Here is a 25,248-nt window from a genome sequence, read left to right as displayed (position 1 = left end):
ACGGGCCGCACCGCGGGACCGCGTGTTCCCGAAGCACGCAGCTCGGAAGTTCCTGAATGTCTCGGGTCAACACTGTCGTCGTATTGCTGATGGTGGGACAGACTCTGAAAGTCATTAAAATACAGTAATCTTGCCAGAAATTGAGCCCAGGAATGAGGGTCCCAGGCTGCAGTGCCCCCTCCCCATGTGCCCCCAGTGACTGGAACGTGAGCCTGAGCCGTGTGAGGTCAGGACTCGCCAGTCCAGTCCCCTGGCCAGCAGCTGCTCGCTCCTGCCAGGGCTGTGTGTCTGCTTTTGAAAAGTGAGTTTTCTCTCAAGTCTCTAAGTGTTCTGAGGTTTGCAGTCTCTGCTTTCAGGATTGCTGTTTCCTTGTTTAAAATAACATGGGAATCCAATCGTGTGGTCTTGTGGGGACCCCGCCTTGCTAACTGGCCGACCAAGCCCCCCCCCCCCGCCCCAGGGCCCCTGTGCATGAACCAGTGACCCTGGCCTCCCGTGCCCCAGGCATGCCCCAGGCCCTTTGCCCCAGAGTCCACGAGCACAGCTGGTGCCCAGGAGCACAGCTAGTGCCCCTGCCGGCCGAGCAGGTGCCCCTGCCGCTCACTGGGGAGGGAGCTGGGCGGTGTGTTTGGGCTGTGGCACGGCCTACCTGGGGACTCTCTCCGGCTCCTCCCTCGGCATCTCACCTCTACACCCCCCTTCATGCCAGAGGAACCGGTGTGCATCACTGCAGCTCCCAGATCCCCTGAAGAGCATGGGCTTCTGGCAGCCCTGGAAAGGCACACAGGGAAAAGGGGCCAGGACAGGGCATGCTGGCTGTTCCTGGACTCGGAGCGGGTTCTTTGTGCTGGTGCTGGCTTGCGTGGCCAGGACTGGGCACAGTGTGGCCTTTCAGAGATGTCAGGAACAGCGGTACCTAAGTAGGCCACCTGTGTCCCTTGGGACCTTGGGCACCGCAGGTCCCTCCTGGCCCCTGCCTGACACAAAGGCAGCCCCCACACAGTCTTCTTCTTCCTCGGCTTACCCACCGTGCCCCATTCCAAATGCTCCTCTGAGTGTGACTACTCATCTCTGCCAGAGCGTGTGGTGTGGCTGTGACTGCAGGGGCTCAGGCCGTCAGGGACATGGCACCTACCGGGCCAGGGTTGGGGGAGAGGGTGCGCTCGGACCTGGAGCCCAGGCCTGGGGCAGCCTCAGGGCACAGAAGCCGAGGCCCAGGAGCCCCGCGGAGCTGCTTCCTGCCTTGGCCTCTTTGCTTTCCCTCTGCACCTTTGTCAGGACAGGGGGACCTGAGCTGGCCTGCAGCTGGTTGAGGGGTGTCTAAATGGTGGGAAATGGGAGGCAGGACAGACAGAAGCAGAGAAGAGGAGGAGGTTTGCTGAGCAGGCAGGGCACGTGGGAGGCAGCGGGAGGGGCCTAGCACTTGGCGGGCAGAGGGACCCCAGGGGTGCAGTCCAGGTGGAGGGAAAAGGCCGAAAAAGGATGCCAGCTCCCACCAGAGGCCACCCATCAGGGTTCTGCCAGCCCCTCCCATGCCAGGTGGGCAGCACAGAGCACACAGACCGAGGACCTGGTGGGCCCTTGTCTGCGCAGTCCTGGGCCTTCATTCCCCCCTCTGTGAAGCCCGCCGCCCTGTGGCTGCCCCCAGTTCCCCCAACTGCACCACTAACTCCTGTGAACAGTTGTCCTTCTGTCTCATTTTGCAAGGACATCACCCAGTGGAGCTAGTTGTGTGGCAGATAGCCAGGGCATGGCACCCACACCCCGTTTGTCATCCCCTCTCCCACCTGAAGAGCTTGTCTTATAAGCTGTCTGCCATGTGGTTCCGCTCACAGGACCCCACAGTTGAAGGACACGTGGAGACCAGGGACCGGACGGCACAGGCCCCAGATGCCGTGTCTGTGCACCAACTCCAGAGGAAGCTAAAGGAGGCGGCCCGAAAAGTCCTCCACCTCGGCCTTGAGAAGGAGCAGCTCCTGGAGATGGGGAACAGGCTGCGTGCGGAGCGGGGCCGCCCCCCAGGTGAGTCCGGGAGTGGGGAACAGGCTGCGTGCGGAGCAGGGCTCCCCCCAGTGAGTCCAGCAGTGGCAGCCTGAGGCTCCCGGTTCTGGGGTGTGTCCGAGTTGAGGGACAGAGGCCCGTCCCTCCCAGCGATGCTCTCTTCTTCTGGACAGAGGTGTGGGGAGGGAGCAGGGAGGGGGGAGGCCAGAAGCTTTGCCTCCGCTGGGCCACAGGGCGGGTCTGACCCATGTCCCTGGAGGGCAGGAGGGGAACAGAAACCACCCTTGTAGCCGGGGTCAGGTGTCACCAGCTCAGAAGAACGTCACCTCTGTGATGGGAGCTCCGCAAATCCGCTCTTACTGCGCATTTGTGAGGAAGACACTTTAGGTCAGCGAAACAGCAGCATTTCTATACTGCTCCGTGGTGAGCAGTGAAGGCTGCCATGTCCCCAGGCACCCCTGTCTGCAGACTTCTCCGGATGAGGCGACAGGCTGGGACGGTCCCTGCAGATGCCTAGGCTGCCCGGGCACCACGCCTGGCGCTGTGGCTCTCTGCCTGGCTTTGTGTCGGGGCCCTCCCGGTGCCCCTGCAGTGCCGGGACACAGGCCCCTGGTTCTCACGCAGCGTCCACTGCCTGATGTGGCTTCTGCCTGTCCATCCTTTCCAGCAAGATCTTTGAGTTGGGATGATCCCAAAATATTGGACTTTGGGATTCTATCCCTTGCCAGAGTGGAGCGTAGGCCATTCTTTCTCTCCTGTCTGTTGCCTGAGAGCTGAGAGCAGGCCGGAGGCCTTCAGGCCCACCAACAACCAACGCACCTGAGCAGTGAAGCCCAGGCCGTTCCGCTCCCTTTCCGAGGCAGGTGGCCCCGCGGGGTCTGCAGAGAATCGGCGCGGAGGCAGCATCAGTGGGAACATGGCCTCCCTGCCGACCGCAGTCGTGGCCTCCTGGGCTGGGTGCTTCCAACTCCTGACCAACGCGGTGTTCAGAAGACCTTTGCCGTCAAAGGGGAGGAGGGGGCTGGGAAGCCGTGTCGCATTCTCTGGTCTCTTCCCAGGGCTAAGATGCATGGGTATACAAGGAGCTTCTAATGCAGTAACATTTCCAGTCTTAACGTGACCACTGAAATCATCTAGCAGATAGGAAGGGCGCCTGGGAGGCCTCAGAGCAGGGAAGCGAGAGGCTCTGTGAGGAGACCTGGCAAGGGGAAGACACGCCACCTCCTGGGTAGTCGACAGGTAGTTTGCTGGGCACCCAAGATACGGAGGCACACCCGCCGCACAAGGACAAGCAGCCGCATCGCCCCTTGACTATCCACTGGGCAGGGGTACTGGAGGGGACGTTCTCCGGGGATCAGTCCCTCCAGGCGCCCACCACAGGAAGAAGAGGAGTAAAGAGCTCCTACGGGTGCGTTTCCAGACGCTGTGAGTGTGCAAGGCGGCACCAATGACGTCCACCTGCAGTCCTGTCGGAGCCTGGCTCCTTCCCCGAACTCCTTCCCTGTCATGAGCCGAGAGAGACAGTTCAGCTCCCAGCTCCTCGGGCACTTCTAGCTTGTCTTCTGCCAAGTCCACTGAAAACCTTGCTTCTCTCTTCAGGGCCATGCCACCCGCTCATGCCCTCCTCTGACCTGCCATCTCCCAGCTGCAAACCCTATGACTTCAGGGATCGTGGCTCCATTTTTCCCTTTATTCCATTCCATTCTGTCATCTTCTATGCTGGCAACACCCTCCTGCACCTGAACCTTGCTGCTCTTGACCTTGGCCTCTGTGCACTGCCAGATGCCCTCCCTCAGCCCCTGAGGCCACAGACCTTTTCTCGGACCACAGCCTCTCCCTGTCCTCTGACCCTTCATCCAGTGAACTTGCCTTTCCTCCCCTTCATGGGTCCCTATGGCCAGCCTGGCCTCATGGCCAAGCACTTCAGTGAGTCATCCACCCAGCCATGCGCCCACCCATCCAACAGAGAAGCCCCTGCTAGGAGCCAGACACTTCCAGACTTCTGAGATTCCTGCACTGCAGGCCCCAGATCTGGCCAGACCCACCCTCTCCTCTCACCAGGCCCACTGGCTGCCTCAGTGGCAGAGGAGGCCACAAGGTTTGCAGCTTTCTCTGGAAGTTGGAGACCCAGCAATAGAACTTCGTGTATTTGGTACCCTTGTTGATGGTAGATGTCGAGCTATCTTTTCTTTTCATTTCTTTCTGTGACAGTTTGTTGGTGTGGGTTTTCTGTTCCTTGGATCAATATCAGGCATTTACATTTTGCTGGAAAACTGCCCTGGTCTGCAGCTCTTAGAAGTGCAGAGTGGCACCCAGAGGTCGCCTCCCTGCTCCCTGTCTGCGCCTCTGCTGACCTCCGTCATTTCCTGACACTACCCCGGGTGCAGTTCAAACTGCCCTTCCTGTGGCTGTGCACAAATGAACTCAGTTCACTTTTTCAACAAGCCCAAGCAGTAAGCAGGGCTCCCTAAATAACATTAAAAAATGTAAATCTACCTGGACACAAGGAAGTCAATGATCAGCATATTTGATTCCATTGTATTTTAAAACCTCTGTAAGGAGAAGACTTCCTAAACAGATGGAAGACCAGTACCAGACCTGGGAAGTGTTTGCGGCATATTTGAGAGCCCTGAAGGGTCATCGCCCACGACAGACATCCACCGATCAGCAGAGGGATGGACAGTGAGTCCCAGAAGGACCCCAGTCACTGGTGAGGACAGGGAGGGAGCCTCGCCTCTGCAGCAGTCTGAGGAGGGCGGAGGGAGTCGGCGCTACGCTCCCACGCACGCCAAGAAGTCTCACACTTGTGCCGAGGGGACTGGGGCACACATGTACTTTTGATGGGGCTCTTCCTTGGTGAAGCCTTTTTGGAAGGCCGTTTGGTTGCATCTGTTAAATTTTAAATGTGCCCTTTGAATCGGCAATTCTACTAGAAAATTATTTTAAAAATATTTTTACAGATACAAAAAAGACATGTACAAGGGCTTCCTCAGCAGCATTTTTGTGGTGACTGGGACAGTCTGAGTGCCCATCCTGGGGCCCCGGAACCAGCCCCCGGCACGCTGCTCGGCTCGCGGCCCTGCAGGAGCTGTCTCCACGAGGCGGTTCTCAGACCCGTCGTGATGGAGAGCTATCTCCACTGAGGTCCAATCCTCCGGAGAGGATACTTCTGTCAAATACAATGAACATGTGGCTGTTCCAAATCACTTGAAAAACTCCTGCTGCTTGTTGTCATTTTTGTGCCATTTCATCACAGCCTGGAGCAGTTAGTGGACCAGCGGGCCTGCCCACCACACTTCCTACCTTGGCCTGGACATGCCATTTCACGAAAGAAGCACCCTGCAGAATTCTATGTTTGGATCAACAAGCAGACGTACGACAGAGGGCGTGTGTGCTCACTGCACGACTACACACGCATGGACCGAAGGAGTGCGAAGGAAGCAGGCCTGTTTGTTGGTGGTTTGGGGAGCAAATGGGTGAGAAGAGAATTAAGATTCTGGCTGCATGCTCTGCACGTCTGCGTGTTTGCAGCTGTAAATACATCACGCGCACCGCACCGTCCTCGAGCCACGCTGCTGGTGGGGGCCCTGCTCTCCGCACAGGCGTCGTGACCTGATGGCAAAGTCTTTTGGCAAGACTGGTCTGTCAGTATTTTTTTACAAAGAGGATTTATCTGGTTCGCAAATTATGGCTGCAGCCATGAAGTGGTACAGAATGGCCCCCAGGGATAGGAATGTCTTGTCCTCATTAAACAGCATTAAGAGGGTAAGATCGCCCAGCCAAGGCAGTGCGCCACCCACTCCATCCACACTGTGTCCAGGTGCTTCTCTGGCTTCCTCTGCGGTCCCACTGTGGCCAGGGACCTGCACCTCCCCGAGGTGTGGCCTTATCCATCTGCCTCTGGGAAGGGATCCCGTCCCACAGCGAGCTGGCAGACCAGCCCCTTAACTGGCCCTGCTCGTACTCCCGCCCAGCCTTCACCTCACATCCCCTGCTGACCACAGCCAGGCTCCTGTGGCGGCTCAGGTCCAGGCCTTCGGACCCACATTCACAGACAAGCAGACCGTGCGTGGGGTGGTGGAGGTGCCGTGGGCTGCCTGCCTCAGGTCGCACCTGCCTGCGCTCCCGTCGGCCCGGCACACGGAGGACACAGGCTGCGGGCCAGCTCAAGCAGGTGCCCTGGGGGCCCTGCGCCGAGTGCTCACCCCTCACTTCTGAGGTACAGACCATCACACCACCCGCAGCGGGGTTGAGGCCAAGGCCACAGGGAAGCCAGCGCAGCCACAGAGCGGGCCTCCCACGCGGCCAGGCAGCCACAGGCCCCACTGGGAAGAGTGGCCTTCAGTTCGGGCTCTTCTCTCCCACTGCTGTGCTCTTGCTCCTGATTTTCCCAGAAGCCAGAACTGCACGTGATAGTCCTTGACCTTGTATGAAGCAGGATTTCTTAAAATGTTTCAAACGATCTTAACATACAGTATTTTTCAAAGACTTCATTTTTGAAGGGCAGTTTTAGGTTCACAGCGAAATTGAAGGGAATTTCGATTTCCCATACACCCCTCCCTCCACACACAGCAACCCCCCTGGTCAGCACCTCCACTAGAGCAGGATGTCTGTTACAGGTGATGAACCTTCATGGACACATCGCCGTCACACACAGTCCACGGTGTACAGCGGGCTCACTCGGTGCTGTGTGTTCTACGGGTTTCAACAAATGTGTAACATCACACGTGGGGGGGGCACGGTTCTCTGCCCTGAAATGCCCTGTATCCTGTTCCTTCCCCACCCCTAGAGTTTTGCCTTTTCCAGAAAGTCATATAGTTGGAATCATACTATAAAGTATGTAGCTTTGATGCCTAACATTGTAAAAAGGTTCTTGGTTTTTGTGATTATAAAAAGGCTGTTTGCTCACTATAAAAATTTAAGTGAATGCTGAGAAGTAGTAATTTGTACAGGAAGGTGCAAATTACTAACTGGAGCTAATGGGCACTTTGGTGAAAAGGCCAGGTCTCTGGCAGGGTGAGTGTCCATTCTCACACGGCACCAGCACCGGCAGACCTCCCTCCTGCCCTTGGCACCAGCCTTCCTGAGTGGCCCTTGGTGTGCATTTTGGCATTAGGAGGCTGGTTCTTTTTGGAGGAACTACGCCTTGGCCAGTACCTGTTCTGCCCCAGCCCTGCCCCTCGGTGCAGGCAGACCTCCTCAGGAGGCAGTCGGAGTATCCAGTGGATCAGCCCTCCAGACATGTGTACACCAACAGCAAGATACCTGTTTGCATTTATTATTAGAATTGCGCACATGCATCTAAAATCCTATTGTAAAAATACGTCAGCACAGAAGCAGTGACTTGCAGTAAAATGGTTTTATTTTCACCACTTTCTACCATGATGGCTTCTCTGGAAACAGAGCTCTATGGCGGCATTTTCTTACAGCTCTTTTTCAAGGTAACACTCCTCGGGCTGCAGAGAAGCTGGCCACCTGTCCGCGCCCCTTCCTTGCGGAGGGCCTCTCTCTCTCTGGCTGCCTTAGGCTTCCGTCTGTTGCCCTGTTTTACCCTCCTGTGGCCAAGTCGGGGCTGCTCCGCTTGCTTAAACCTGCTCAGGAGTCAGTCAGTATGCTTTTTTAATCTTGAGACCTGTGGTTTGTTTCTTCTTTTCATTCGTTAAAATTCTCAGCCATTGTTTCTTTAAATACTCCTCTTTCTATTTCTGATCTCTTCTAGAGATCTTATTAGATCTACTGGGAATGTTCTTAATGTTTGTGCACCTGTGTATTAATAAAACTCCAGCCCAGTCAGGAGGATGCTAAGTTCAAAATAAAGAAGTAAGGCAGTGACCAAGTGAGCACATAAAAGCAGTAGCTGAGTTTATGACTTTCTCTCTGTCCTATTGTCTAAAATGCCAGGCCAGCCCTCAGGACTCCAAGGATGAAGGGTACCCTGGCAGCCAGGCCCTGACAGCGTGGGGGGCCACTCCTCAAACCTTGATATCCACAGTGTAATGAGCACCTCTTCCAACTGGCAGCTTTTCTAATGAAACTCATCAGTAGTGCCACGTCAGATAAACCTAATCATTTCTAACACCCTCTTTTTCTAAAAACAAGTCCTTGTGATTTTCCAGGGGCCCTCTGGGAAATGTCAAAGACAGTTTTAGGTGCAAGAGGTATCCTGAAAATTTTACCTTATTTTACATTTAGGATTCAGTTTTGAGAAGGAAAAACATCAAAAACAGTCAAGAGATTTGAACTCTAAGATAGGATCACAGATGCCTGAGAAACAGGATTTGTCCACTCATGTGAAAGTGACAACAAAACATTAAAAATTTACATAGAATCTAATGTAATTGTGAAGAACCTTAGCTCATCAGACAATCTGGTAAGACTTTGCTATTTGGACAGATTATGTAGAAGGTAAAGAGTAAATCTTCATACTTCAGGTGAAGGAATTCATAGTGAACTGAGAAAACCTGACCATCAAAATTGAGCAAACTTTCCTAAGATTTCAAGATATTTCATGGCTTTTTTAAAACTAGCAATCTTTTTTAAAATTCTGGTGAAAAACAACATAAACTTTACCATTGAAACCATTGTGACGTGTACAGTTCAGGGGCGTTAAGCACACTCACAGTGTTGTGCAGCCCCCGGCACTAGTTCCAGGACGTTTTCATCCCCCCAAGGGAGACCCCACACCCAGCAGCCACTCCCCACCCTCCTTCCTTCCCCCAGGTAACCCCAGTCTGCTCTCTGTGTGTGGATTGGCCTGCCCTGGACATGTCGTGTAGATGGAATCACACTATGTGGCCCTTTATGTCTGGTTTCTTTCACTGAGCATGACGTTTTTGAGGTTCGCCCACATAGCATGTGTCAGAGCTTCATTCCTTTTCATGGCTGAGTACTATTCTACCATGCGGATGGGCCATGCTCTGCTGACCCACTCCTCAGGGACAGACTTGTGGGTTTTTCTGTTGTTTGGTCATTGTGAATAGGGCTGCTGTATACATTCATGTATAAGGTTTTGTTTGAACCCGTTTTCAGTTCTTTGGGATACATGCCTAGAAATGGAATTGCTGGGTGACCATGGGATACATGCCTAGAAATGGAATTGCTGACCATCAAAATTGAGCAAACTTTCCTAAGATTTCAAGATATTTCATGGCTTTTTTAAACCAAAGAGGGTGATTCTTTGTTTAACTTGTTGAGGAACTGCCACGCTGGGCTCCACAGCGGTTGCTCCACGTTACACTCCCACCAGCGTGTGTGGGGTGTGTGCTGTCTCCACAGCCTCACCAACACTTATTTCCCGTCTTTTGGATCCCCGCTGTCCTGGAGGGCCCAGGGAGCGTCTCCTTGTGGCCTTGACCTGTGTCTCCCTGACAGCCAATGGCAGGGCCCTTTCATGGGCTTACCGACGTTTGTGCATCTTCTCATTGCATAGCTTTTAAACTCAGGTAGTAGATACTAAGGAAGTTAAATTCATTTCCAAATTGTGTCCTTCATATGTCCTTTTATTGCCTGGGAAAAAAAGGATACATTACTTTAAGACCCATCTCAGGAGTTCCATGGTGGCAAAACTAATTTCATAACTACTCACAGGTTATCAACAAGCCATATGTTCTTCGTCACTGTCATCAAATGAATGGATAAGTAAGCTTTTAAAACTTCTGTTTCAGTTCCTAGTAAGGTAAATGTGGACAGTTCTAATTCACAAAGAACTTGCTGGAGTCCTCAGTAAGCTTGTTTTAGCCAAATTGATTCATCATTCTGGAAAATGTTATTAGAACAGTAATATCATTATAGTATGTCAGCTTAAAGATAATTTCCAAGATTTGTAGATAAATCAACACAAATTGAGTTATGAATGGATGTTCATTGGATGCCAGATTGTTTCTAAGTAGCCAGAATGTGAAGCATTGACTACAAGCATCGTGTTTTAAATTTATGCATTTAAACGTGTGCTGCTTATATTTTCCTGTGCTACAGAGAGGGCATATCACTGGATCATTTCTGCCACTGGAGAAGCTGTGTAAGGGCTATGGGTAGCTAGAAAGTCAGGGGTGTGTGTCTGTGAGCTCTGCTGGTCTGCAGAAATGTGGTGTGTTCCCCAGAGTTCACAGCTGTCCACCTCAAGGTGTCTATGAAAGAGGAGCAACTGGTTTTCAAGAGGAACATGCTATTGTTCTTGAGTGTTTGTGTTCAACACAAGAGAAATCCAGAAGTGATCCAGAGAACAAACCCTTCCTTTATCTCGTTTCTAGGGAAACCGCCTCATCACCCCCTTCCCACCCGGGAGGCCCAGGACCCAGGTGAGGTGCCTGACGCACCTCTGGGACAGCTGCAGCCCCATTTCACAGCCCAGGTAACACTCCTTCATCCAAGAAAGACATTTTAATAACATTTCACTAACTGCTTAAGTATTGTGTTTTCATTATTGAAACTTCAAAATGCAGTAAACAATTTTAAAAGCTTCCAATTTTCAGCACCCAAACATAGTTACCAGTAACATTTCAATGTGTTTCCTGCTGGGTTTTTCAAAATTTAAATTGTTTAATGTTTTGAAATCTGTTTAACTTCTTAAAAATTGAGATACATGCACTAAAATCCTACTGTAAGCTCAATGCATTTAACTTGTATATATACTCATGTAACCTAGATCAAGATATCAAACATTCTCACTAATTTTTCCCTTCACCTATTTCACCCATACCCCAACAACCCTCCCTCATGACAACTACCAGTCCTCTCTGTCTGAGTCTATTTCTGCTTTGTTTGCTTGTTTTGTTTTTTATATTACAGTTGTAAGAGAAATCATATGATATTTGTCTTTCTCTGATTTATTTCTCTTAGTATTAACACCCTCTAGGGTTATTTTATTGCAGATGGCGATTTCATTCCTTTTTATGGCTGGGTAAATATCCCACTGTGTATAGGTACCACCTCTTCTTTATCCATTCATCTATTAATGGACACAGGTTGCTTCCGTATCTTGGCTATTGTAAATAATGCTGCGATAAGCATAGGGGTGCATATATCCTTTTGAATTAATGATTTTGTTGTCTTTGCATAAATTCCCAGAAGTGGAATTGCTAGGTTGTATGGTATTTATAGTTTTAGTTCTTTCAGAAACTTGTATACTACTTTCTATAGTGGTTGCACGAATTTAGAATCCCACCAGCAGTGTGTAAGGGTTCGCTTTTTCTCCACATCCTCACCAACACTTATTCCTTGTCTTGTTGGTACGAGCCATTCTAACTAGCGTGAAGTGACATCTCTTTGTGGTTTTGATTTGCATTTCCCTGATGATTAGTGATGTGGGGTATCTTTTCAAATGCCTGTTGGTGGCCATCTGTATGTCTTCTTTGGAAAAATGTCTATTCAGGCCCCCTGCTAATTTTTAAATAAGATTATTTGTGTTTTTGGTGTTGAGTGGTGTGAGTTCTTTATATATTTTGGATATCAGCCCCTTATTGGATATATCATCTGCAAATATATTCTCCCATACAGTAGGTTGCCTCTTTGTTTTGTTGATGGCTTCCTTTTCTGTGCAGAAGCTTTTTAGCTTGATGTAGTTGGCTTATTTTTGCTTTTATTTCTCTGGCCAGTGAGACATATCCAGAAAAAAAGTTATTCATGCTGGCATTCAAGAGTTTACTGCCTATGTTTTCTTCTAGGAGTTTCATGGTTTCAGGTCTTATATTTAGGTCTTTAATACATTTTGAGTTTATTTTTGTGTATGGCATAAGACAATGATCCAGTTTCATTCTTCTGCACATAGCTGTCTAATTTTCCCAACACCATTTATTGAAGAGACTATCTTTTCTCCACTGTATATTCTTGCTTATTTTGCCATATATTAATTAACATATAGGGCAGGGTTTATTTATGTGCTCTGTATTCCATTCCATTGATCTATGTGTCTGTTCTTGTGCCAGTGCCATACTGTTTTAATCACTGTAGCTCTATAGTACAGTTTGAAGTCAGGGAGCATAATACCTCCATCTTCGTTTTCTTTCTCAAGATTACTTTGGCCATTCGGATCTTCTGTGGTCCATACAAAGTTTAGGATTATTTGTTCTAGTTCTGTGAAAAATGCCATTGGTATTTTGATAGGGGTTGCATTGAATCTGTAGATTGCTTTGAGCAATATGGCCATTTTAACAGTATGAGTTCTTCCTATCAATGAGCATGGGATATCTTTCCATGTATTTGTGTCATATTCAGTTTCTTTCATGAGTGTCTTGTGGTTTTCAGAGTACAGGTCTTTCGCTTCTTTGGTTAGATTTATTCCCAAGTATTTCATTTTTTTTAATACTATTGTAAATGGGATTGATTTAGTAATTTCTCCTCCTGTTAGTTCATTATTTGTATATAGAAATGCAACAAATTTCTGCATATTGATTTTGTATCCTGCAAGTTTATGGAATTCATTTATTAATTCTAGTAGTTTTCTGGTGGGGTCTCTAAGGTTTTCTATATATAGTATCATGTCATCTGCAAATAGTGACAATTTTACTTCTTCCTCTCCAATTTGGATAGCTTTTATTTCTTTTTCTGTCTGATTACAGTATCTGGGCCTTAGAGTACTGTGTTGAAATAAAGTGATAAGAGAGGGCATCCTCATCTTGTTCCAGATCTTAGAGGAAAAGCTTTTAACTTTTTGTCATTGCATATGACATTAGCTGTGGGTTTGTCATATATGGCCTTTATTATGTTGTGATATATGTTTCCCTCTCTACGCACTTAGTTGAGAGTTTTTATCATGAATGGATACTGAATTTTGTCATATGCTTTTTCAGCATCTATTGAAATGATTATATGGTTTTTATCTTTACTTTTGTTAATGTGGTATATTATGTTGATTGATTTGTGGATATTGAACCATCCTTGCATTCCTAGAATAAATCCCACTTATCATGTTGAATGATACTGTTAATACATTTTTAAAATCAGTTTGCTACGGGATACAAAATTAATACACAGAAATTTGTTGCATTCCTATATGCTAACGATGAACTAGCAGAAAGAGAAATCAGGAAAACAATTCCATTCACAATTGCCTCAAAAAGAATAAAATACCTAGGAATAAACCTAACCAAGAAAGCGAAAGACCTCTACCCTGAAAACTACAAGACACTCATGAGAGAAATTAAAGAAGACACCAATAAATGGAAACACATCCCATGCTCATGGATAGGAAAAACTAATATTGTCAAAATGGCCATCCTGCCGAAAGCAATCTACAGATTCAATGCAATCCCTATCAAAATACCAACAGCATTCTTCAACAAACTAGAGCAAATAGGTCTGAAATTCTTATGGAACCTCAAAAGACCCTGAATAGCCAAAGCAATCCTGAGATAGAAGAATAAAGCTGGGGGAATTATGCTCCCCGATTTCAAGCTCTACTACAAAGCCACAGTAATCAAGACAATTTGGTACTGGCACAAGAACAGACCCATAGATCAACGGAACAGCCTAGAGAGCCCAGATATAAACCCAAGCATATATGGTCAATTTATATACGATAAAGGACCATGGACATACAATGGGGGAAATGACAGCCTCTTCAACAGCTGGTGTTGGCAAAACTGGACAGCTACATGTAAGAGAATGAAACTGGATCATTGTCTAACCCCATATACAAAGTAAACCCAAAATAGATCAAAGACCTGAATGTAAGTCATGAAACCATAAAACTCTTAGAAGAAAACATAGGCAAAAATCTCTTGAATATAAACATGAGCAACTTTTTCCTGAACGCATCTCATTAGGCAAGGGAAACAAAATAAAAAATGAACAAATGGGACTACATTATGCTAAAAAGCTTCTGTACAGCAAAGTACACGATAAGCAGAATAAAAGGCATCCTACAGTATGGGAGAACATATTTGTAAATGACATATCTGACAAGGGGTTAACATCCAAAATATATAATAAACTCACATGCCTCAACACCCAAAAAGCAAATAACCCTATTAAAAAATGGGCAGAGGATATGAACAGACACTTCACCAAAGAAAAAATTCAGATGGCCAACAGGCACATGAAAAGATGCTCCACATTGCTTATTATCAGGGAAATGCAAATTAAAACCACAATGAGATATCATCTCACACCCGTTAGGATGGCCAACATAGAAAAGACTAGGAACAACAAATGCTGATAAGGATGCGGAGAGAGGGGAACCCTCCTACACTGCTGGTGGGAGTGTAAGCTAGTTCAACCATTGTGGAAAGCAGTACGGAGGTTCCTCAAAAAACTAAAAATAGAAATACCGTTTGACCCAGGAATTCCACTTCTAGGAATTAACCCAAAGAAAACAACTTCTCAGATTCAAAAAGACACATGCACCCCTATGTTTATCGCAGCACTATTTACAATAGCCAAGAAATGGAAGCAACCTAAGTGTCCATCAGTAGATGAATGGGTAAAGAAGAAGTGGTACATTTACACAATGGAATACTATTCAGCCATAAGAAAGAAACAAATCCTACCATTTGCAACAACATGGATGGAGCCAGAGGGTATTAGCTCGGTGAAAAAAGTCAGGCAGAGAAAGACAAATGCCAAATGATTTCCCTCATTTGTGGAGCATAACAACAAAGCAAAACTGAAGGGACAAAACAGCAGCAGAATCACAGAACCCGAGAATGAACTAGTGGTTACCAAAGGGGAGGGGTGGGGAACGGTGGGTGGGAAGGGAGGGAGAAGGGGACTGAGGGGTATTATGTTTAGCACACATGGTGTGGGGGGTCACGGGGAAGACAGTGTAGCACAGAGAAGGCAAGTGGTGACTCTGTGGCATCTCACTACACTGATGGACAGTGACTACAATGGGTATGGGGAGGACTCGAGGAAAAGGGTGAATGTAGTAACCACATTGTTTTTCTTGTGAAACCTTCATAAGAGTGTATATCAATGATACCTTAATAAAAAAAAAACATATAGTCTCTCTTGCAACTTCTCAACTTTGTGTTTAGCCTGAATGCAGCCACAGGTGATGTGCTCCATAAAACTTTATTGATCTTGATATTTTAATTTCATGCAGTGTTCATATCATGAAAACTTCTTTTGATTTTTTTCGACTATTTAAACATGTTAAAACTTTTTTTAGCTTCTGGGCTGTACAAAAAAAGGTGGTGAACAGGATTTGGCCTGCAAGTCCTGGTTTGCCGACCCCAGGTCTACACACTGATTCGGGTATTCCCTCTGTTGTAGAATCTGCTAACATTTTTTTATCCATTCTTCTGGCAATGGGCACTTCAGTTGAGTACCAATTTTTTGCTGTGAACATCGTTATAAATGCCCTCATGTGCAAAAGTGTTTCTAGGGGTGAACCTAGGGTGAGAATTGCTGGATTCTAGGATGTGTACACTTCATCTTTCTTAGATATTGTCAAATGACGGTCGGAAGCTAGCGTCCAGTTTATGTTCCACAGACAGCGCACAAAGATCCTTTACAGTTTGTCACATACAAATATTTTGGAAGTATGACAAACTATAGTCATCTATTTTTGTTGCTATTAAAAATTTTTTTTATTAGACTGTTTTTAGAGCTGTTTTAGATTCATAGCAAAATCGAGTGGAAGGTACAGAGGTTTCCCACGCACCCTCTGCCCCCCATCCCCAACACACAGCCTCCCTCACTACCAACATCCCCCCAGATGGTACATTTATTACCATTAGTGACCTGCATCTACACATCATCCAGGGTCCATTGGATGCATCGGGGCTCAGTCTCGCTGTTGGACAACGTGTGGGTTTGGACAAACATGTAAGGCGTGTGCACCACTACAGTATCACTAGAGTAGTTCCTCTGCCCTGAAAACCCTCTGCGCTCCGTCCCGCCCTCCCTGCCTCGCCCCTGGCACTGCTGATGTTCTCCCGTAGCCCTGCCTCCTGCAGGCCTTGCTGGAGTTGGACTCAGTGTGTGCCTTCCCAGTGGGCTGCTCTCACCTGGCAGCGTGCAGTGAAGGCCCTGCCACGGCTGTTCGTGGTTAAAGCTCACTTCTGCCCAGTGCTGGGTAGTGTCCTATTTGATGGCTGTACCAGTTTGTTTATCCTGAGTATCTCTTTAAGCTTACATTTTCTAACCACTGTGGGTCATTAGGAACACAGCTGACTTTCATAAAATGCTTTTTCTCTCTGGCCACCGACTGCACCGGTGACACGGCATGTGTGCCCACGCTGCTCTCCGGCCCTGTGCTCCCAGAGATGGTGCTCTTGGGTGGAACTCCCTCCTTCTCAGCCTTCAGCCCTCCTCGCCTGCCATCCTGGCTGGGACAGCCACACAGCAGCGGGGAGAACAGGGCAGCTGGCACCACACTTGTGTCCTGGTTTAGAAAGAAGGCTTTTCAGTTTATCCTCGGGTGGAATGCTTGCTGTAGGCTTTGATATTATGTTGAGTCACACAAAATTGCTATTTTTGCAGGTCAAAAGTGGTCAGGTATTAGCAGTTTCATATGACTTGACCTAATACAGACCCTTGAGCACTTTAAAGTTCTTTCTCCTCCTGCTTTGCCTGAGTTCTTGCCCAGAATAGGTGCTGAATTCTGTCCCTTGGACACGACCCAGACGACCACGTGTGGGGCCCACTCCTGGCTGTTCGGGTGCCGGCCATCCTTCCAGCCACACTCTGCGCGTGCGGCACTTCCTACCTGGGCCGCCCCTGTGCCCCCCCCCCCCCCCCCCGAGCCTGATCGCATGTTTCTGCCACGGGGAGCACTCTCACTCTTCTGTTCTTCCCAAGTTTCTATATGACTAGAAACTCCACCTTTGCTTGTTTGGTGAAATGTGTCAGGCGTGTGCCTTGGAGCTGCGCATGTCGTCTGCTTGTAGTTGTGAAACCACTAATATTCAGCTTCTTTAAAGGATACGAACTCTTTTCTGTTGGATGCTTTGCAAATATAGTTTGTCTTTTCAACTTATTTAAAAAAATTAAGATTTACGAGAGAGCCAGGTGAGAGCTGGGTGGCCTGCTATGCCATGAGGGGCATGAGCTCAGGGCCGGCTGTCAGCGAGGTGGCAGCGCCAGGGCGCCGGCAGAGCAGCCTCAGCCCCGGCCTCGGAGAGAGGGGCGGGGCCGGGGGCCGGGGGCGGGGCCGGGTCCGGGGGCGGGGCCGGGGGCGGGGCGGCCCCGCGGGGAGAAGCGTCGGAGCTGGGGGCGCGGGAGGCCTGGGCGTCCCGCCGTGCTGGACCCGGACCGTGAGGGAAGGAAAGGGGTCCGACTTGAGGCCCGGCCGCCGGCGGGAGGAGGGCAGGTCTGGGCCGGAACAGAGCCCGCGGCCCGTCGCCACGCCCACTCCCCTCTGAGGCCGCCCAGCGCGGGGGAGGCGAGGGAGGAGCCCGACGGCCTCACGCGGAAGCCTTCCCGGAGCGGGGACGCGGGAGAGGCCCGAGCCTGAGCAGCCAGACGGGCCGCCCGGGGACCGCCGTGTGTTCCCCCAGCAGGCCCCGCGCCTGAGAGGAGCCTGGGAGGAAGGGGGGGCCCGGGTCTGCTGGGGACGTGCACCCCTGGGCACGCACATGCAAACTCACGCACACATTTGCACATGCTGCACGTGCTCTGAGTCCTTCCCCCTTGGCCACCCGTGTGAAATGCCTCCAGGACAGTGGCGGACAGCCTCCCCAGCTGCCCGTGACTTTGCAATCATCTGCATTGAGTACCTGAATTTTTAAATATGCACCGTCGGAGAAATCACTCTCAAACCGTCAAGCAGACGTGCCTGTTACCAGCTGGGGTAAAACGTGTATATGGTTATCTAGACCTCCTGTCTTCCCAGTGGGTTTCAGCCCCAGGCAAGTTCACTATGGATTCAGTGTGACCAAACAAATGACAGCATAAAGTTCTTGGGGTGAAAGGGTTATACCCAACTCTATTCCCAGGTGGCAGGTCAGTTACTAGAACCCCGTCCACTCAGAGTGAGTCTGCAGGCAGCAAGCCGGTCTCTGCCTCTGGGCCTCTCTACCCCCACAGCCGTCCCAGTCTGTCCTCTGCTCTGCTCTCCTGCAGCCTTGCAGCGGTGCCACCATGTCGTGCCCAGAGCACTGGGCGGAGCTCTTTTTATAGAGTCAACAGCCATGTATTGCTCACAGGTGTGCAGTGAGCCAGTCCGCCAGGGCCAGGTGAGAATTCCTGGCCACGGGACCTCTCACTGTATCCACAAATTACTACATGGAACTCTTTAAACATCTCTCAGACTATAAAACTATGGTGTATTCCATACATCCCGTGAAGTGACTCTTCTTGAAACTCAAGAAGACTCCATGGGGCCTACTTCTGGGCTTCTTTTTATTTCCGGTAGTAAATGGTGCCATATGAGAAGAAATAGGAAGCACATACAGAAAAGAACTCCTTTAAATCAATAAGAAAAAGGCAGATAACCAATGAAAAAATAAGCCAAGGGTTTGACTAGAAACCTTACAGGAAGGAATTCAGTGAGCTGGTGAGCGAACGTGAAAGCTTCTCATCACCCCACTACCCAGGGCTGTGCGTTAAAAACCGAAAGATACGCAAGCATTGCTCAGTTGAAACCTCAAAAATCAATTAGCTGTGAGCAGAGAAAAGCCCTGCGGCAGGTGTGAGTGCCCTCTGGCGCTCCGGGAAGAGGCTCTCCCTGGGGCCGGCCGCTGCCCAAATGAGCTGCTTTTAATTCTTCTGTTTTCTTCCACATTTCCTTTTAATTGCCCTCAGGTGACTCTCCTTAATATTCCCTTCTGGCCTAGTGTTCCCTTTTCCGCAGGCCTCCCCACGGAGGGAGGACGTGAGGAGTGTTTGGGCTGCAGAGCCCAGCGTGGCCTCACCCAGGCACTGAAGATGCACCACCTACCTCAGGCCCAGGGCCCCCCGAGGCTGCAAAGGGGGCTCGGGTGATGCTGGGCGCTTGGTCTCCCGGAACAACGGGCAAGACGCTTAGGCTGACACCACAAGGCCTGAGACGTTCGTCCTGGCCAGTGGACACAGCCCTGTCCCCCCCTTTTGGCCTGTCATGAAGCCGAGTGAGTCCCTGGTACCAGAGCCAGGGGGAGCTTACTCCCCGTCCTGTGGGAAACCCCACGACACGCCCACGGAGACGCGCGCACTGAACTCCTTTTGTCTAAATCTCCACGACAGGACTCCAGGAGTGCCGAGAGGGAACGTTTCTCCGAATGCCCAGGAGAGATTCGGCCCCACTTGGCAAAGACAGTCCCCAGAGATGATACTCCACGGGACCCAACGGTGGGGGCAGCAGCAGGGCCGGGGCAGGTACAGCGGGGAGTGCCAGCGCCCGCGTCTTCATGTCACGTTTGTACCCAGCCGGCTGTGGGACACAGAGCGCTCGTCCCACAGGTGCCCGCCTGCCAGGCCCCCCGCGCTCCACAGGGGGGTCCCGCAGGGTAGTGCGCAGTGGAGTGTTTGTGGAGCGGGGCTGGGGCGGGGGTAGTGGCAGGACCCCAGCCCCGTGGAGGGGGGACAGGCCCCACGCTGGCCCTGTGTGTGGGGAAGGGCTGGTGCTCTGGGGTCTTTGCCCTGCTTTCCAGACCCTCCTCCCTGCATGACTGGGCGGCCTCTGCGCCACATGCGGCGCTGTCCCCACGTGCTCACGCGAACCCGCTGATGACTCGGCAGCGGCGCGCCCTGAGAGCTCAGGCCTGTCCCCGGTCGCCTCTCTGCCGCCCTTGACGTCTCCCCACGAAGCCTGTCTTAGGGCCGCGCCCGCTGCCTTGTGACTTCCTGGGGGCAGGGAGCCCTGTTATTTCCTCCAGGTTGGAGAAACAGTGGATTCGAGGGCAATTCTGTTCTCTATGTTTATAGAGGCGACACAGAGTCCACACAGTGACTCGCAGATCAACTTGTCAGAAAGAAAAACGGTCCCCAGAGCCACGCCTGGCTCAGGAGCTCCAGGAGGAAAATGGCCACCACACCCAGAAGTCCTCCTCACCCGCCGGCAGTTCCCTCCAGGACACGTGGAAGTTACTGGACCTGGGCTCCAGCCCCTCTGGCCTCAGCCCCCCGGAAGACTCAGCTCCAGGTGGGTGAGTTGGGCTCCCCCAGGCCTCCACCTGGCGGAGCGGGGGTGGCTCTGCGGGCGGCCGCAGTGCCTGCTCCCCGGCCGAACCAGAGGATGTGCCGCATCCTGCCCGTTAAGCGGCTGCATGGGGGGGCAGCGAGTTGTGCAGGCCCGTCCTCAGTTTGGGGCCTGAGCATCTCCCGTATCCTCCATGGAGCACCAGGCCGTGTCTTCCAGCACAGCTGAGCTGATGCTCGTTCACATGTGTGCCTGGAGCAGAGCTCGCAGTGGCAAGAGGGGCCCTTCTCCGCAAGGATGTTGGTGTGGGCTGGGTAGTCAGCCACTCGGGGATGGGTGGGCGTCCTTTCGTTCGCTCAGGATCCCAGTGCAGCCGACAGTGATCGTGTCCTCGTCCCACCTGCGAGACTCAGCTCATGCTGGTGGTCGTCGTGAGGTTTTCAGGGAGGCCACTGGAAGGTCCTGTCTCTGGGGGGCCTCCGGGGGCCCACGAGGGGCAGAGGGAGAAGGGCGGACACGGAGTGCATTCCGGATGCACGCACAGGGAGCGCCCCCTTCATCTCGTGGCCCACTGCACTCTGCCATGTATGTGTGCGCTGAGTTAGTTTACCGTTCTCACACTGTGGGCATGTTCGGTTATCTCCAGTCTTTGCCGTTACAAACGATGGTACAGTGAATGACCTGTACATATGCTATTGTGCGTATGGTGAAAAAGCATATACGTGAATCCCCAAAGTGGGGGCTGCTTTCTCAAAAAGTATGTGTGTTCCTGGTTTGTAAAGACATTGTCAAACTGGGCCGCATCTCATTGCGGTTCCTACCCAAAGCGGCACCATCTGAAAGTGTTCCTTCCCCTAAACCCTCTGCAACACAGTATCAGCACACTCCATCTTTGCCAACCTGGTTGGTGTCATTTTATTTTATTTTATTTTATTTTTTTGTTATCATTAATGTACAATTACATGAACAACATTATGGTTACTAGACTTCCCCCATTGTCAAGTCCCACCACAAACCCCGTTACAGTCACTGTCCATCAGCGTAGTAAGATGCTATAGAATCACCACTTGTCTTCTGTGTGTTGCACAGCCCTCCTCGTGCCCCTCTACCCTCTACATTATGTGTGCTAATCATAAGGCCCCCTTTTCCCCCTTCTCCCTCCCTCCCCACCCATCCTCCCCAGGTCCCTTTCCCTCTGGTAACTGTTAGTCCATTCTTGGGTTCTGTGATTCTGCTGCTGTTTTGTTCCTTCAGTTTTTGCTTTGTTCTCATACCTCACAGAGGAGTGAAATCATTTGGTACTTGTCTTTCTCTGCCCGGCTTATTTCACCGAGCATAACACCCTCTAGCTCCATCCATGTTATTGCAAATGGTAGGATTTGTTTTCTTCTTATGGCTGAATAATATTCCATTGTGTATATTTACAACATCATCTTTATCCATTCATCTACTGATGGACACTTAGGTTGCTTCCATTTCTTGGCTATTGTAAATAGTGCTGTGATAAGCATAGGAGTGCATGTGTCTTTTTGAATCTGAGAAGTTGTTTTCTTTGGGTTAATTCCTAGGAGAGGAATTCCTAGGTCAAATGGTATTTCTATTTTTAGTTTTTTGAGGAACCTCCAAACTGCTTTCCACAATGGTTGAACTAATTTACATTCCCACCAGCAGTGTAGGAGGGTTCCCCTTTCTCCACATCCTCACCAGCATTTGTTGTTGTTTGTCTTTTGGTTATTGGCCATTCTAACTGGTGTGAGGTGATAATCTCATTGTGGTTTTAATTTTTATTTCTCTGGTGACTAGCGATGTGGAGCATCTTTTCATGTGTCTGTTGGCCATCCGAATTTCTTCTTTGGAGAAGTGTCTGTTCAGCTCCTCTGCCCATTTTTTAATTGGATTATTTGCTTTTTGTTTGTTGAGGTGTGTGAGCAATGTCATTTTAATTAGCATTTCTCCTCTTAGGGGGTTGTACATTTTTCATGTTTAAGAGTCATTTCCTTTCCCTTTTCTTCAGTTCTCTGCCATTTGCTTATTGGGTTTATTATCCTTTTCTCAGTGATTTGTAGGAGCTCTTTATATATGGTGGAAATTGGGCCTTTTCTGAGACATGAATTGTATCCATTTTCCCACAGCTTTTCATTTGTTTTTTTATTTTGCTTATGGTGCTTTTTGTCATGCACATGTTTTTTGTTTTTATGTGGTATCAATCCTTTCTGGGTTTTGTGCCCTAGTCAGGCCTTTTCCGCTCCAGAATTAGAGATGATTATTCCATCATTTCTTCCAATACCGTATGTTTCATCATTTTATATTTATCATGGTATATGTTACAAAATAGGAACCAAACTTCTTTTTCGCCCCAGATGCCTGTTCAGATGTCCTAGCTCCAGTTGCTGAACAGCCCATATTTCCCCATTTGTTTGAAACCCACTGTCACCATAATGCTGAATTCCTGTGTGCATTTGCATCTGTGTTTGGGCCGTGTGTTCCCTCCCTCTGGTCTGTCCTCAGGAGCGTTGCACTGTGGGAATGATCATGGATTCATGGTCCCAGGCGCTGGCTGGTTGGTCTAGGATCTCCTCTCTATACTTCCTTCTCAGTCTTCCTCACTGTTGTCACTGGTTTATGTTTTCCATATAATCTCTAGTTTCAGCTTGTCTAGTTTCTGCCATAGAGAAAAGTCCCCAAAACCCTGCTGTTAGTTCTCAGGGCCCCTTAACCACCCTTTCCAACCCAGGAACACGCAGCAGCACCTTTGCTTGCCTTCCCTCGTCTGAAGCAGCAACTGCACTCGCCCTGTCCCCCGACACCCCCGGCACCTGGGCCCCACTCTACGCTGGGGCGCGGGGAGCTGCTGCCCGGCAGGCCCCAGACTCGGGGCACTGCGCCTGTGCCACCTGCCCGCGGGGTTTCCGGTGGCGCCCGTGGAGAACGCTTGTTCCTTCGTCCCCCTCGTCTCTGACAGAGGAGTGTTTCCCCTGGCAGAGCGTTTGCAGAGGGGTGAGGGAAGAGGAGCCGGAGTCCCCTCTGACCCAGCAGCGTTCTGGCGGCGTGGGTTTTACATAAGTTCAGCCTTTGCTTCTCTGCCAGTAAAAGCCAGTGCCCGTCAGATTCTTCAGCCTCCTCTCGTTTCCCCACAGATCTTGATGTATAATTTTTAATTTTCTTTCCCTTATGCTACTTCGTGATTCAACTCATGTTTTTATTTTTTTCTTTCACTTAGAGGGATTTTTTTTTTTAAGTTTCCAGAGTTATGGGATTTTTTTTTTTTGTTTTTTAGCTTTTAGTTAGTGGTTTCTACATTTACATTCTGGCCAGAATAAATCACCATGATTTCCCCAGCTGCAGCCCCCGACGCGCCCGCCTCGGCCCTCTGTGGCCCAGGCTCGGGGCGGGGCGCGCGGATGTCGGGCCGGGTCCGGCCCTCGGGCTGCTGGGCAGCGGGACACCTGTTTGTCTGACCCTGGTGGTGCTGCTTCGGTCCCGTTCGGTCCGTACCTCACTGACTTGTCTGCTTTTATTTTCTACCTCTCGGTATCCTCTCGTTTCCAGGGTGTCTTCAGCAGAACTTGCTGCCGCCTCCCACCTTCGCCAGCCCCGGGCTGGAGGCCCGTGTTTGCCCCGCACACTCTCACCCGCTGTGAGTGTCCTGCGCCGGTGCTTTCCTCTGGCATCTCGTTCTGTGTTTTTTATTTAGCATGCTTCTACATTTTACGTTTTCCCTTGTCTTCTATTGGATAGATCATTCTGCCTGTTTTCAAGTTTCACTCAATTTTTATTGTTTTGGTGGTTCCTGCTAAATTATTAAGACTCTGCTTATTTCACTCACCCATCAACTTGTTAAACTTATCGACATCTGTGTTTTTCTGTATTTTCCTTGGTATCACTTAGAGCATTAGCTGTTGGAATGGGAGATGGTTGTCTTTCACGCACAAGTAAATTTGATGAAATTCCTTTTTATTTATCCTTGTTTGCCTTCCAGGTCTTTCAGGGTAACCTCTTGGATATATTTGTCTTCTTCCAAGATAATTTTAAAACAGAATAACTACATGGGAAACTTATGAAGGCTTTGTATGTGAGAAAGTATTTAATTTTGGGGCCTCACATTTAAATACACTTTAGTTAGGTATAAAATTCTAATCTTCCATTTTTCATAATTTATCAGGCTAAGTACCTTGATTGACACTTCCTCTGAAAACCCTAAAACTTTTGAATGAAATACTATATAGGTGCTCATGAGACACCAATAAACAGCAAGAAGGTAAAGAGCTTCAAGCTAACACAGAGCCAAGGAGGAGTCCTGGCAGACCGGGCCCCGGGGCTGCTGTGACCCCAAGGGCTTTGATAAACCGGGTGAGCTTGAAATTTGGTGTCATGGCTCCACGGGGTTTAGACTAGGTGGCGAAATCCAGGGCACGCCCGGGGTGGGGGTGTGGCGGGTGATGCCCCATAAAGCTGGGACTCCAGAGAGCTGCACCCCCCGCGTGCAGGTGAGCCAGAACCACCCCCACGCTCCCCCTCAGTGGGCGGTGGGGGACTGAGGACGCTGCCCCTGCACCGAGCGGTAGCTGGGGTGGGGTTACTTACGATCTGCTGCCGCAAGTCAGCCCTCATGGTTTAGTGCCAGTTCACACCCCAGAGAGGTCTGAGAGTTTGACCTTGGATGGATTCTGAGTCAGACTAGGACCAGACAAGAGCACGGTCAGGTCATTTCCGGGGGACCTTCCTTTGTTGCGCCATCAGGTGTTCTCACCGGCCGGACTCCAGCTAACAAGGGGATCTTGCACTCATGGAGCAGGTCACCAGGGATGAGGCCAGCACAAGGCCTGGAAAATAAATCACTGTGTTTCATATGTTTAACAAAATAAAGTGCCAGCAGGAAAGTACACCAAAGAAACAAGGAACTAGAAAGACTGAGCTGATTTAAAGAAAAACCAAACAGAACTTCAAGAAATGAGGAATGTAATTAATGAAATTAACTCAGTTCATGGGTTTAATAGCAGGTTATGTACTGCAGAATTAGTGGAATGGATGCTATATGTGAAGAAGAAGGAGGGGGAGGGAAAACACTGGCGAAGAGCCCTAGAGGGCGGAGTCAGAAGGCGCAGCCGCACCCATCAGGGCTTCAGGAGCGAGAGCAGGGTGGGGGCGGCTCTCCGACAGGGTGCTGGGCTCCCAAGGCCCCGGTTTCCCGTCTCAGGGAGCTTCACGGATCCCAGTATGAAATAACTGGAAAGAAATCCACCAGTGCG

General features: G+C 49.9%; 1 protein-coding gene across 6 annotated transcripts in view; it reads left to right on the top strand.

Moving 5' to 3' along the window:
* Nucleotides 1-25,248, top strand: part of CCDC57 (coiled-coil domain containing 57) — a 118,563-nt gene that overhangs the window by 69,105 nt on the left and 24,210 nt on the right. For 3 of the 6 annotated variants that reach the window (XM_057501869.1, XM_057501874.1, XM_057501873.1), the window contains 4 exons: nucleotides 1,836-2,022; nucleotides 10,251-10,351; nucleotides 19,105-19,320; nucleotides 19,786-20,002. In XM_057501869.1, the coding sequence (XP_057357852.1) occupies nucleotides 1,836-2,022; nucleotides 10,251-10,351; nucleotides 19,105-19,320; nucleotides 19,786-20,002 (721 nt within the window). Of the gene's footprint in view, nucleotides 1-1,835; nucleotides 2,023-10,250; nucleotides 10,352-13,012; nucleotides 14,669-19,104; nucleotides 19,321-19,785; nucleotides 20,003-23,548; nucleotides 23,637-24,225; nucleotides 24,328-25,248 lie in introns of those variants that run through there. The other 3 variants (XM_057501871.1, XM_057501870.1, XM_057501872.1) reach the window with 3 other exon arrangements.

The sequence above is a fragment of the Manis pentadactyla genome, chromosome 4 (assembly GCF_030020395.1).
Source record: "Manis pentadactyla isolate mManPen7 chromosome 4, mManPen7.hap1, whole genome shotgun sequence".
In the NCBI taxonomy this organism is placed as follows: Eukaryota; Metazoa; Chordata; class Mammalia; order Pholidota; family Manidae; genus Manis; species Manis pentadactyla.
The sequence above is the reverse complement of the archived record's forward strand: the minus strand, read 5'-3'. Positions and strand labels throughout refer to the sequence as shown.